The 15,380-nt window shown below is 40.8% G+C and overlaps 1 protein-coding gene across 1 annotated transcript in view; it reads right to left on the reverse strand.

The window, feature by feature from the left end:
* Nucleotides 1-15,380, reverse strand: part of MPP4 (MAGUK p55 scaffold protein 4) — a 273,595-nt gene that overhangs the window by 34,686 nt on the left and 223,529 nt on the right. The window contains exons 18-19 of the mRNA XM_078683624.1: nt 11,390-11,483; nt 6,660-6,768 (exon numbers count right to left, since the gene is read on the reverse strand). Of these exons, the coding sequence (XP_078539750.1) occupies nt 6,660-6,768; nt 11,390-11,483 (203 nt within the window). The remainder of the gene's footprint in view (nt 1-6,659; nt 6,769-11,389; nt 11,484-15,380) is intronic.

Below are 15,380 nucleotides of genomic sequence, written 5' to 3' on the forward strand. Positions count from 1 at the left end.
TCTATGTCAACAACAGATGAAGGTGGAACCAGCTCAAGCGAAGATAACAGCATCGATCCCTCCAAAGACACTGCAACTGTGCAGCACTAGAAAAAGTCAAGACACAAGGCAAAAAGATGCATCCAGCTTAAGTGGGACTATTCAGAATCTCAGATGTCTTATCCCCCTGGCGAAGATGTTGATCAGACATCCATTTGGGAAAACCTAAAAACCACACCAGAATCCATGGCATAACCCTCTTTAGCTTCTATTATAGCTTCAATCAAGGAATTCCAAGAAGAGGTTGGCTCTGACAGTCGTTTAGCTAAAGGGGCCGCCAAAAAATTACAAGTGGACATGAGAAAGCTAAACAAAATATGTACTGACATTACCGACCGTGTCACCATGGTAGAAGGCCGTACAGAGAGCTTAGAAGCAGAAGTAACTACCCTAAAAGAACAAGGTTCTTTTCACGCTGCATGCTTGACGGACTTAATGATGGAGATGGAAGAGCAGGAGAATCGACAACGCAGGAACAATCTTTGCCTGCTTGGCATTCCGAAAGGAGTGGGACGACCAAAGACGTTATATTGTGAAACTCCTGCGAGAGGCTTTTCCTGATCAAATGAACTGGAAATGGGACCATGAAGTTCAACGGGCACATCGCTTACCTTTTAATCAAAAGCAACGACATGAAAGCAGCAGTTTTCCTGGAGAAAAACCCAGGGTTTTCCTGGTGTTCTTTGGAAACTTCCTCCTTAGACAGCTGGTCTATGATCAATCCAGCCCGAACTCTCAGTAGGGGTCTAATGGGGTAATGTTTTTCACTAAACGTGATTTTTTGTTACTCATCAGTAGAGCGGAGGCAGGGCCGGACTGGCTACAGGGCGGTTGTGTGTGCTGCCGAGCTGGGGGCTAATTTCTCTGCAGTGGGGGCTGATTTCGTTGATGGGCACCTGCGTGCGTTTTGAAATTTAAAAAAAAAACGTCCGGTAGCCAGTCCGGCCCTGAGCGGAGGTGGCGCTTCAGCCATCTAATTGCCCCCTTCCAACAGCTGAGAGCCCAAGGGCTTTTAATGAACCCTGCCAAATGGATAATCATCCTAAATGGGGCCTCTTGGATCTTTCTGTCTGAGGTCAAGGCTGGTGAATTTATGGGGAAAATTAAGGCAAAAAAGGGACCGAGCTAAAGGACAGATTACATTTCTTTGTCTAAGAGAAACTTGCTAAATCTAGTAGTCTCCAACTTTATTAGAATAAAAGGACAGCCATTCGATACAAACACACAGTGGTTAGTGTCCTTTGATTTAACATCATTATACACACAAATTCCCCACGACGAAGCTCTGGAAGCCCTGGAGGTCTACCTTGAGACTCGTACAAGACCACACAGAGTGCCCACTGAATTTATTTTAGATCTGGCTCGCATCGCACTGAAACTGAACTATTTCAGATTTGAAAACACATTCTACATACAGGTCAAAGGCTCAGCAATGGGGTGTCCTTTTGCACCTGAAATGGCCATTTTGTTTATGGCATTGTTCGAGAAAAGATTTATTGACAATGACAATCCCTTCAGTGAATGTATCACACAGTGGTATAGATACTTTGACGATATCTGGTGTGTATGGAGCGGGTTTGAAAACCGACTAGTACAGTTCTATGAATGGTTAAATATGAGACACCCAGACATCAAGTTCACTATGACAAAAAGCTGATCAACAGTTACATTCCTTGACGTAGAAGTCTTTGAAGAAAACCAGAAATTGGCAACGACTTTACACCGGAAACCGACAGATAGAAATACCACACTACATTATCAGAGTTCTCACCCCAGCAATTTAAAAAATATCGTACCATACGGACAGCTATTAAGAATCAGACGCAACTGTGCACGCAAAGTAGACTTTATGGCAAATGCAACCATCTTCTGTGACCAACTAAGAGACCGTGGTTATCCCCGAAAGCTGTTGAAACATTCCGTCAAAGGAGCATGGTATACCCCCCGGGAAACACTGTTGACCAAAAGAGATAAACCACCTATGGAGAAAATAGTATGTCTATGCACGTTTGGCCCTCACACTAATAAATACAAAAAAAAAATTCTATCAAACTGGCACCTCTTAACAGAGTTGAAATGCCCAATAGAAAAACCTTTATTTGCCATGCGCAAAAACAAAAGTATTGGACAAAAGATAATACGAGCAGATATGGTCACAGGACCACTCAAAGCTAACGACCTGCGGACACAATGGAATTTACCGCTAATCCAAGGTCACCGCAAGTGCGGGAACTGCTCAGTCTGCAGCATGACAATTGAAGGGCACGAGTTTTCACACAATTCCATTAAGTGGACCCATACGGAATTTACCAACTGCAAAACAAGAAACATCATCTATGCGATCAAATGTCCCTGCTCCAAGTTATACATTGAGAAAACAACACAACAAGTGAATCAGAGAATTGTGCAACACAGATCACGTATTAAAAATCGAGTCCTGACTGCTCAGATGGTGCAACACTTCGCACAACATAACCATTCTGAAAGAGACTTCGAATGGACGGTTTTATCCAGTGTCAAGTCGCCCCCACGCGGAGGTAACATGGAAAGTCTGCTGGCAAAAAAAGAAGCGTACTTAATTTTGAAGTTTCACTGTACTACGCATGGATTGAATGACCTAACTGAGTTGAACCAAGTGCTAATATGTTTGAAGGAGACGACCCATAAGCCATAAATTAAAAAACATCCACACACTTGGGAAATGGAGCCAAAGATCCTTTATAGAATAACACCTATACCCCATCTCACTACAAGTCCCAGAATTCTCTGGGGCCAGTGGCAGGAAGGGAAACACGTAAAAGAAGAGCCAGCACAAGCGCAGAGTGATGCGTGTCTACTCAGAGAGACCATCGACAAATTGTGGCCCAAAGAAAGCTCCCAAAACGTAAGTGACTACATTTGAGTATGTGAAACCAGCAACCAAGCAGAACGTTTGCGCAAACATTAGTCCAGCGACATTTATAATCTAAAAGCGCGTGAATATGAGGATAAGCGTCAGGCCTGTGCGCATTGACACAGCGCGTCACTATCCGACAATAGAACCGATGAAAAGCAGAGAATTGAAGCGCACATCGCGCACCGTTGGTAACGGACATGGGATTAAAAACAGATGTGCATTGAAACAGTAACTGCATGAATGCTAAGGCAGCGTTGCAACGCCGCCGCGTTAGTAGAATAGGAGGCCCATGCACTAGTATATGCGAGCATAATTGCCCGAAATAAGTGCCACACGAATTGATATTATGAGCAATATTCAAGTGACCAAGGCTGTTTTTGATCTTGCCAGGCCGTCGAGATTACACTTAAGGATGACGAATGTAGAAAACATGTGAAAACCTTGATCAACCACTGATGAAAGAGGAATCACTTTCACAAGTAAGGGAAATGCCGATACAAGCTCGTTCTATGCCGCAAACAGTTAGTCATATAGACCAGTCAAATGAACATAATCTATCTGTTACAGGGCGGAGATATAAGTCCCCAAAAATAGCCCCAGCTTATTTCAACCGAGAACAAGGATACAAGGTGGCATTTACTGGTACAGACGTGTGAAGATACGAGTAAGTTCATAAATATAGCCATAACTGTGACAACAATTGCCTGTGATGGTCAGACTCGTACACTTATACAATTTATTGGACTATGTTTAGGTACACTTCCCTCACAGAAGAAGAAATAATAATCAAAAGAGTGAGCGAACCGAGTTGAAGAATACAAGGTACTGAATAAGTATTCCCCAACCCAATCGTTAGGAGAAAAAAAAAGGGAGAAGGCACTTGAGATTTATAATTTATGTTGTTCATTTTGTTAATTATATAGATTACACCGTGGTCTAAGCCCTGATGATAATCCCCTAAGGAAGAGGAGGATTGGAAACGCGTCGGCTCGTCCATATTCGCCTACGAGGGACCTACATCAATTGGGACTCTAGTGAGGGTGTCATCACATGAAATATACCCTGAGAGAGAACCTTCAGAAATAGTCGTATTCTCGTAGCTTGTCTGTCTTTGCGCCCCACAAAATTGCATAATGAAAATAGTCTTAGCGCTGGCAGGCATCTTGCAGTATCGACTGGTGTAATTCAATGATTTGATTTTAATGTTTTTTCTTTATGGTATGAGTTTATGAATATATGTGCGTTATGAGTTTATAAAGGTACACAATGTGGAATGAGATGTGTATTCCTCTAATGCATCAAAAATGATGAATTGTTGCTTTAAAATAATTTGAATTGAATACAATTGTTAAAGTACCGTACAATGACTCTAAGCTTTGTATTTTGTATCTGCTGAATAAATTAGCAGCACACAAATTGGTGACCAGGTAACTCCTTTTGACAACAATACAAATGTGCAGCATCTGGAATGCTTACAAATATCCACATTCTGTTTTCGTTCTAGGATGGTCATCAGAATCCCTGTGGTGAAACTTACCCTCACTGTCCATCTTACACTTCTGTTATCTAGGTTAAGACAAAAGGAGTTACAAATGGACATCCATCTGATAATGGCTTGTTAGGATATCCCATGACCCAAGAAAATACACAATTGGTCCCAATTTCAAATATCCTTAGACATAGCTATGTTATAGCATAGAACATTTTGCGTTTAGTGATTTATTTGCCAGCTTATGGCGGCATTATATAATGTTCTTTATGATCTGGAAAGAATGTGAATCACTATAATGCCGAGTACTTAAGGCTCACCTGACTAGGTGCTGAAGATCTGAGAACATTTGATTTACAAGCAGTGTCACAGAGTGCAAGACCTTCCCTTTGTACCAACTGGGGTCTCTTAAACTTGGAACATGTCTGATGGAACACTCTTTGGCAGAATAAAAACATTGTGCAACAATCTTCCTGAAAGTTTAGATAATTCAGACACGAAAAGACTTAGGACCGGATTCTTAGTTGGCAGTGTGGGAGCAGACGGCATGCCACCGCCCCACTCCCACACTTCCAAAGCTCACTGGTGTCCACCCGCCAGATAGCGAGTTTTCTCGTTGTCTGGCGAGCAGTCCTTTGGTGTTCCCTCGATGGAGCGGCAATGGGAACGCCAAAGCAAGTTCCTGCACGGCATAGACTGTTAAGTCCATACCGTGCAGGAACTGGGTGTGCTTGCAGACAGGGGGGCAGACGGTGCATCCCCATGGCCCTGAGGCATCAGTGGGCTCTATAGGGCCCCCATAGTTCCCTCAACTCCAGCCTTTTCATGGCAGGCTCACCACCATGAAAAGGCTGGCAGTGAGGAACCTCATAATATGCTTGGCGGTGCCGCAATGTCACCACCAGCATATTACCGCCCACACCGCTGCACCTATTGAACTCCAAACTCATAAGCACCCCCTATATTTTCAGAATCAGAGAGGCTGAATTTGGCCCCAGTCCTATGACATTATATGTGGCTGAACACAGTTAGCATGGCCTCCATATTGAGATGACAGCCGACTGTGTAGTAGAGCTACCTAGCCCAAAATTTGGCTATTGAGGTCAATATCCATCTATCTCAACTCATATCCATCTATCTCAACTAATGCTGGACATGACTCCTGGGAATGAATTGGTAAATAAAAGCTTACCTAAAAGCCTTTAACCAGAAATTCAAAATCTCGTCTCCCGAGTTTCTTGTGCCACCGTTTGCTGGAGAAAGTTTAGAATTTTGTATTTTGAGGTTATGTGAAATCTCTTGTATCTAAACTTTGTCTAGATCCAGCTTGTGGCATGATTCCCAGTATATGTTCTACATTATAGCCTCTGGCATTTGTAGTACGGCAGATGGGATAACCACCATGTTCTGACAGAGTATCATGTCTGTCAAACTTTACATCAGGCCCTAAATCAAAGATCTCCTGAACACATGACATGCAATACAAAATGTGATGATTGCCTTCAGTGGTAAAAGTCTGTTTAGCATGTTGGCCACATAAAAAGGCCTAATCTATGTAAAAAGGCCTAATCCACGTGGATGTGCGCCTACATTAAAAGTATACTGTTAATATTACTATGTTAAATATTTAGATGATTCCTAACAACATGAGGAATAACTGAAAAGCACGAGAATCTACAAAATACTGAATTCTGGAGAATTTACTCTCAAAACGTTGGGGACATTATGAGAGTGTAATGTGTTAGTTCACGCTCATGTTAGAGGATGTTTATTAGTGACTTGAAGGAGGTTTGCTATACTGTGCGTTATTTAAATATAACTTGTGGAACATTTACAAATCTTGGTTCATATCAAGAAATTCACGCAAAATCCATATTTCAGTGAGACAGTTTACCATTTGAGACCAACAAATTCATGAACTTTCACCTCAACCTACGGATAATGAGAACTCCAGATGGAGACTGGGAGTAAGTTGTTATTTCCCAAAGCTGATTCTGCCCCCCAACATGTTACTATTGGGAAAGAACACTTTTTGACATTAGGAAGATGATAAATAATGAGATACTATTGCAAGTGGACCACAAACAAGTATCCTTCGTTCCATATGGGTCCTTATAAAATATGTCACACCACTGAATTCTGAGTGTTGATCTTCTCTGAATGAATGGCACACTCCCTCTGCCCTTGATCAGTCCCACCAAAAGAATGTGTCTTGTACATTACTTCTCATCTTACCTGTGGATCCAGATCGACTATACAGACTTTCCCTTCGTCAAGAACAGCTCTCACAGAGTCGATACTAGTGCCATAAAAGTTTTCTTTATATTCACCATATTCCAGGAATCTGAAGACGGATAAAGAGAGTTGATGTGTGACAAATTATGCATATTTAGTCCATCTAATCAGATGAAGTTGTGCAGACTCATAGTGATCTCCAGATTCCCATGCTGCACCAGTTTTCCAAACAATGAAGATAGAGTCACTCATCTCTCCATCTCATTGTATAAAAAGAACAACTATTTGAAAAACACACAAGCTCCCAAATCTGAGTTTCTCTCAACTGTGAGGTTGTACTCGTGAATTCAAGCTGCATGTGGAACTTTTCACCTTCATTTAGCTCCTCTCCTTCTCAAGAACACAGTACAAACTTTTTATGCTGAATTATCAGAGCTGATCTGTTACTGACACAAGTTGGTTTATCACTTGTTCTTGCTTAATACAGTGGTTTTTAACAATGATTCTACTCAGAATCTTCCCCTGTGCTGCGCCTCACCCTCACTCCCTTTCCTCAGCCATTCAGGAAGACCTCCACAGCCTTCCTGATGGTGGGGAATGTTCATTTGAGAGAGAAGTCATCTGCTGACTCCGAGGAAGATTATTGACTGCACCTATACAGATTTGTACGCCCGGAATGATCTCCCTTGTACTGGGGAGGCTGTTTAAGTCCTACAGAGTGTCAGGAAATGAATATATTTAAAGTGTGAGCTTCAGTGGAGGTCATCCTGGAGAAGGGGAAATGACTTGCCTATTACTATGACAGCTCAGCATGGGTTCATTTTCAATTGGTAAGTGTGAAATATTCCTCTGCAACCCAGAGGATGTCAAACCTCTCTGTGATGGCGAGGGAAATCCCAACTTGTGAATATCAGAAGGAATACCATGATGGAGAGGATGTTTAAATGTGGTTGTAGTTTTCTAATATACCTTTCCTTCTCAAACTCAAGTGCGTCAGATATCTTTCCTGCACCATGGAGAACTAGAAGCATCTGGGAAGGAAGTACAACAAAATATGTCTAATGAAACAACATAATGGGACCAGCATATGCAGTTTAGTTTCACAGCCCTTTTTGAAAGAAGGCACCCTCTTCATGTCTTGCTAAAGTATATGTAACGTTATTTCAGGTTACGTTATGTTAATTTCGATTTATATAGCGCCAAATCACCGACAGGTCTCTTAGCGCTTGCTTTGGGAACCCGTCCTGGCTTTTCCCTGCGAGATAACCCCTACTGGGCATCCCCAAGGTGAAGACCAGGCATCCCATCGCAGTGGGGCCGTAGTGGAGATTAAACAAGCTATTGCCCAGAGTTGCAGAGTGTGAACCCATGATTCGAGTAGGCACCGAGGCGAGAATTATCGAGTCCATGGACATTTTGAGCTCAAGACCGTGCTGTGTTTTGTCTCGTCATTTCTGGCACTGGACATTCTTCCACATATGCTTATTTGCAGTGAGTCATGTCTCCTATACAGTTTAAAAGAAGGAGCAGGATTGACATAAAGGAAGGTAATTATTATTATTACAGCCAACCAGAGCTACTGGATGGTCATTTTATAACTCACTGAAATATGGGTTACTGAATATATGTACTTGTAATTTGTATTTTTTTTAGTGCTTGTACACCATAAGAAATAATGGGGCTGAAAAACACTTGCTAGATACAGAAAGAAGAATTCTGACCTGTAGCCAAAATTAACAAATATGAAGGTTTTTAAACCTTCTCAGAAACCCTCTGAATCTTGATTTACTGTAAGTATAGGGGTAGAACATTAAAAACCTTAAACGTCGTCAAGAAGCTGAAGGAGCAGGTTTTATTTCTCCTCCGTTTTTTTCCTGGACTTTAAGAGCTGATCATGTAGGTTCCTCCGACATATCATCCTTCATAGAACGACTGTTTTGTTGCTCATTCACAAATGTAAAAACCAAAATGAGCGTGTAACAATGCAAGATTCTGGCATACCATCATACTGTATGGCCCCTTAATTTCAGACCAAAATTAATTCATAGACGATGAGTAAAATAGTGTATCCTTACGGGTCAGTGAACTTAAAACTTTTTTGTGTGAATTTGTGAGATTTTCAGTTAAAAATCATACATTATTGAGGCATGATTGCAGTTTTAACAAGGACAAATAAAAATATCTGCTCAGCTAAAAAGCTCCTTGCAAAAATCTACATAAAATAAATATTTCTCTTTTAATATTTATGCACTAAAGACAATTTAGTAACTGTATTACTTTAATGTGTAGATTTCCATCATATGTTAGTTCTTTAGTACTGGTGGTTGAGTTAACAATTTTTTTGATAGATGTATTATTTTAAATATTGATATGGCTTTATATTGACTGTATGAGAATTATAACTGTAGAAATCTATCTCAAAATGAATACAGCCCACAGTAGTGCGCCTCTCATTTCCAGAATATTGGTGAGTTTCCAGTTAAGCATTTGGAAATTACTGCATGTTTGAAAAGTGCAACACTGGGTGTTCATGCGATATTCTAGTTTTTAATATATGGGCATTATAAAGGCTTTGAATTTTTGCAGATAAGGGAACTGGCAATTAATGACAAAGTAATGGGCCAGGAATAAACATTTAGTTAAAATATGAGAACCAGGAATAAAACCGATAAAAATTAAATCACTAAACCAGAAGCCAATTGATCCAATGATTTTCTCACTTGCAAAGCCTGTACTGTGACAAGTGTCAAACTTTTTGAGGCTGAAAAATCTCAACTCTAACTCCTGGTGAATTTCAAATCAAAGAAGACAGTTAAAATGTATCGCCACGTCATCTGTCTCTCCGCAAAATGTATCAATGGTTGATTTGCCACTGGTCTTGTTACTGCGAAGCAAAAATTGTTACCATCTACCCTTGTTGGTCGGTAACGTTCTAGATTGTAACTGCTGGCAGCTGTAGGCATCAGTGGGAGCAGACAATCACCCCATGGACTGCGGTATACGTCCATTTTGCAGTGTGCCCAATTTTTTGGTAGCATAACCTTTGTCCCTTTAAACAACAGTGATTGCAAAAACAGCTCTCTGCAAATGCAGAGATGGAAACCTGCTAACTCATGCAGGTCTCCAATCCTGCAACTGCGAAGTGAGAACAAATTTCTGCAAGGATGCTAGAAAAAGGTAATCGAGTGATTACAAATGAGTTGAATTTACAGTGGCCACATAAGGCCAAGTTTTATTATCTGGAATAGGTTGAAGTTATTGACTCACTTGTATTTTCACAGATGACGAAATACACTGCCTTTTAGACAACTACTGAAAATGAAGTGACATAGTGCAAGTTTAACAACAAAATCATGGCGTCTGCCACATTGGGTCATAATCTTACTTTAGCTCTACTTTCTATAACATATAATAATCCAATCTCCTCATCACCCTCCAATTGATTCCCTGAGCAACTTGAGCCTATACAGAATTTATTCAGTTGATTTATAACCAGAATAAGGATCGATAGAGATGCCACCCATATTAAATTTATACATGGACTATCTCTAACAATATTTTATTAGTCAGTAGTTCCAGTTTTCTTCAATTATGACATTGCATTTATTGTGATTATAATAAAGCACGGTTGCTCAATTAGAGGAAACCAATTTTCAAAATATTCTTATAAATAATTTCAGAATATATCCTACTTCCCCTCAACAGTCAAATGGGTGCAATTCTTGATTGATAAAATCTATAAATGAAAGGGATTTTTCCTACATATAGGATTTTAAGAAATGTGTTTAACTATAAGTATAATCACCTTGGACTCATACTGCATAATGCTTTGATATGCAGGACTTTCTCCAAATACTACGACTCACTCAAATTATTTACGCTATGTTTCGGTTTGAGGTTTTTTTGTACTCACATTGCAGAAACTTGTAGAAGTGGATGTTTGAATAAACTTACTCTCACTGACTGGATACTATGATTCACACAACTTTACACAATAACCTCTGTTGTGATGTATGGTCTTGATCTATTAGGTCTCCACAAATTTGATAATGTGGTATTTGGAAACTTACTAGTAAAAAGTTCTTAATTTTGTAAGCACTGGTACATCAAATGTATTCCTGCTTGAGTTTACACTATTCTGTGTTGGGTATAATTAGTGCAAACCTCTTAATTTTAGACATATAATAGATATTATACATACCATCTAGCACTAAAGGCAACACATGCCTGACAAAACACATACTGGCAAAAAGACTATAAGGGGCTATGAACGAAAGACTGAAATAAAGTGCTTGCAAGAACTACGGTCTGTGACAGGGAATTATATGAACACACATCTTCTATGTAGGGTGTAGACTTGAATAGCCCATATCTTTGTCCATTAGCTCAATCAGCATGAAGGAGAGCGGAAGTCTATCAATCGCGTTAGACTAAATAATGCCTGATGATAAAACACAGCTATAGGTACCCATGCTAGAGTGCCACGAGTAATACATATAAAGACACCAATAAGAAAGAGAGGACACTTCTGTCCCTTAAATACTATTGCAAAATGAGAAACGAAGGGAACCTGTTTCGTGATTGAGAGAAATAGGATATATCTGCATTTGAGATACAGAGGCATTAGAGATGTCAAAGGGAATTCACGATTTCATGGTGAAAAGTGTATTTATTGGATGCAGCTGTAGAGTGATAAAGGCAATCCGGGGTGAGCCTCAGAGATACAGTACCTGTGACTAAACACCATGCTCTCAAACAGGTCCTTGGAAACAAAGTGGTACTCATAGCCATTGTTCTCGTAGGACCGCTGCGGACGTGTGGTGTCTATTAAAAAAAATATATAATTATCAAAAACTCATTGGACTATAAAATACGAAATGTATTCAGACATAGCTTATTATATGAAGATTTCACCTTTGGCTAGAAACACTACACTAGGTGCATTAAAGGAAAGAAACGCTTATTAAGTGATAAAGTGGCTAGAAACACTTCCCCCAAAGTAAAAATTTCCCTTTTAACATTTTATATCTCCATCTTCAATTCTTCATCTTTTCAAGGCAGACAAGCTAGAAGCTACAAGCGAGAAGTGTGTGGCCCACAATACCAGCCCATCATAAAAAAAAATGATTCTACAGAGGACAAAAGATAAATGATCATATATGTTATGTGAACCAATTCACGAAAAGGTGGTAGGGTGGAGCAGATTTATCATAAAGTTGGATAGATTTCCATATGCAAGCACTAAGCATGGAGAAGGCATAGTTGCTTATCTCCAACAGTGGTTCTTAAGCACTCATCTTAGATTCAAAGCCTGTTAAAATGCAAAAAACTCATTGCATGAGTAGAAAAAGAGGGAAAGTTGCTTACCTCTAACTTTTTTTGTCCAGATCCTTCTCAGATTCATAAGTTATTGGGGCACATGCATCAAGCATTTTTGTCTTCGGAGCAGAAAGCCCTATTTTGCGATTCGGTAACCTGTAACCGAATCGCAAAATGGGTTTGCGATTCGCTATTAGGAAGGGCCGTGTTTACCACAGTGGTATGTAGGAATGTTTTGTGACCAAAACGCAGTAGCAAAACATTCACATTTTACCACTTACTTTAATTAGGTGGTAACCCATTCCCCTTTGGAATGTTTGTTACAGCATTTTTTAAGAGCAAGCAGTGGTCCCACGGACCACTGCCTACTCTTAAAAAATGAAAAGAAATCATTTCATTCTTGTTTAAGAAATGCATCCTGTGCAAAACGAGCTGCATTTCCCCCCAAAAATTGCTTTATTTAAAAGCAATCATAGACATGGTGGTCTGCTGACCCGAGCAGCCCACCATCCCTTTGATTTTTGCGATTCCTAGAGGGTCGCAAATTGCGACCTACCTCATTAAAATTCAAGAGGTAGGTCATTTGCAATCCCCTAGGAATCGTAAAAAGTGTTAAACACACTTTCATGCATGCCGTTTTGCTATTTCCTAATTGCGATTTGCAATGATTCGCAATTAGGAAATCGCAAAATGGTTTCTTCATGCATCTGGCCCTATGTGATGAAACAGGATATTTAAGGTTAAAGCAAAATCTGAGTACCTTCATAAACAAGTGTAAAATAGGGAGTGGAATCCTTCAGAGACCGAGTTCTCAACCCTAAACCCCATGACATAAGAGAGAACACATTGTCATCATATAAACTGACATATGACATCACAGAAATGTTTTCCTCCACATACATAGAAGTCGAGCATGTATAATATATGATGTGTTGTACTGCATTTGTCATAGTCAATATCTATGGGATTTTGCATGGAGCTAAACAGGGCAGTAACATTGACCTTTAATGGAGTGGCTTATAATCATCCTTCAAAATGGGGTGGAGGTGGGATTAGTGAGGAATTTATTGGTAGACAGAGTAACTACCCGAAATATCATTACCAAAGGTAAGTAATGTTTTCTTTTGAATGATACTGACACCTGCAGATTCATCACCTTTTGAATAGCAAGCAAAAGCAGTAAATTTAAAGGAGAGGCTTGACGGGATGGTTATACAAGGAATTGAGGAGAACAGAAGCAAAATGGCTGTTCATTCGCACTTTGGAGTCCAAGCAGTAGTGCTTCCCAAAAGTGTAAAGGGATGGCCATGTTGTTGTCGTGCGTACTGGAAACCTCTGCCAATGCTGAACTGGAAAATGTGGTCGTGGTGGAATGAGCCCCGATACCCTCCAAAGGATCTTTATGGGCAAAAGCATAGCACATCTAAAAGCACAGAATAATACACCAGGCAGGATTCTCGTGTTTCCTTTTCTATTGTCTGTATATCCTATAAAAAGATGGTTATCCGTTCTGTATTCTTTAGTGAGGTGGATGTAAAAGCTGCCGCCTTCTTTGGGTACAGTCTATGCGACCTCTCCCACCCCTTGGTGAGGTTTGGAGGGTTGTAAAAAGAAGAAGGGTGATGGACTGACCCAGGTGGAATGGGATTACCACATTTGGTAGGAAAGCTGCTGTAGTTAGAAGGACAAACTTGTAATGGAAAAAGCAAGTGAAGTGAGGGTGTCAATTTACTGCTTGCAATTCGCTCGCCCTTCTTGCTAAAGTTATGACAACTAGAAAAACTGCTTTAATATTTAAAAGCCTCATTGGCAACTGTAAAGAGTTTCAAATCTTGATTCCATAAAACCAAATTAAGGTCCCAGTGAGATATGACAAGTGGTGTAGGGAGAAACATGTCTAAGACCTTTCATAAAATGCAACATTATGGGTGACTTAAATAGGGATGGCTAGTCTGGAAGGCAGAGCAAAGCAAACTAGGCTGCTAGGTATCCCTTGACAGTCCCCACTGCACTATTTTGCTGGGCTAACGACAAGGCACATCTGAGGATGTCAGACAAGTGGGCTTTCAAGAGATCCATATTATTCTGAGCACACCAATTAACAAACCGGTTCCACCTTCTGGAGTACACCATTTTGTTTGACTGACAAATAGAATTAAATCTACCACTTCAGCAGTCAATCTTCTGATGGGGGTTCTGGAGGTTGGAGTGCAGAAATTGTTCCACCACCAACTGGGATAGAAGGTTTTCTCTCAGTGAAACTTGGAGCAGGGGGCATAAGGAGATGTGCAAAAGGGCTGCATCCCACACCCTTCTTGGCCAATCCGATGTAATGAGAATGACTTGGGCCCAGTATTGGCAACGTTTTCTCAGAACTGAAAACTATACTTCAACTGAAACGCATCCCCCAAGGCTGCTTGCGCTGGATACTAGAGCAGACAGAACAGTGGGAAATGCATGTTGTTGTGGGTGGCAAACAGATACAGCTGAGGAGTATCCCAATGAGCAAAGATAATCAGGACCACCTCTGGGTGTTAACGCCATTCATGATTGGCAAGGTGACGCCAACCGAGGCTGTTGGCGCTGTTGTTCAGGGAGCCCAACAGATGGTTTGCAACCAACCAAACTCCATGCTGGTTAGCCCAAAACCGGAGTCTCAATGCTTCCCAACTTAGAATTTGAGAGCAACAACTGAATCGTCTTCAGTTGAGCAGATTAATAAGCATAAGCTGTTCTTCGGGAGAACAGAGACCTCTGATCTCCATTTCCTCCAGATGAGCTCTCCATTCTAGAGTGGAGGCATCAGTTGCCACTGTGGCCACAGTTAGATAGGATTGAAAGGGCATCCCTGCCACAAGGATTTTCTACACACTATACGTGGTCAAATGCATCTGCATTCCAAGAGGTTACAATCATGTCTCACAAGATCTCACCTGTACAGAAACCACTACCTTCAGAGATCCCACTGAGGGCCCTCATGTGTGACCAGGTGGATGCAAGAAGCCAGCAGACCTAGCAGCAGAAAATCACCATAACTGGAATTTGAGCCCCTTACCAAAACATCAGAACCATATCCGAGTGTCCTGGATTCTCTGGGTATGGGGAAAGGTTCAAAGTGATATTGTATCCAGTACTGTCATAACACACAGAAGGCACAGAGCGGGCTCCAGATGAGATTCAGGCACACTGATTGTACAACCCAGTTCGAACAGCAGTGCTGTTGGTGATTCTAAATGGCAAGACACCAACTCCGTTAACTTGGCTTTCAGCATCCACTCATCCAAGTAGAGGAATACTGAGATCATGACCTTTGAAGAGCTGCATCCACTGCTCTCCCCTTTGTAAATACTTGAGACGCTGATTTAAAACCAAAGGGGAGGACCACAAATGAGAGTGAGTGGA

The sequence above is a fragment of the Lissotriton helveticus genome, chromosome 3_1, assembly GCF_964261635.1.
Source record: "Lissotriton helveticus chromosome 3_1, aLisHel1.1, whole genome shotgun sequence".
NCBI lineage: Eukaryota > Metazoa > Chordata > Amphibia > Caudata > Salamandridae > Lissotriton > Lissotriton helveticus.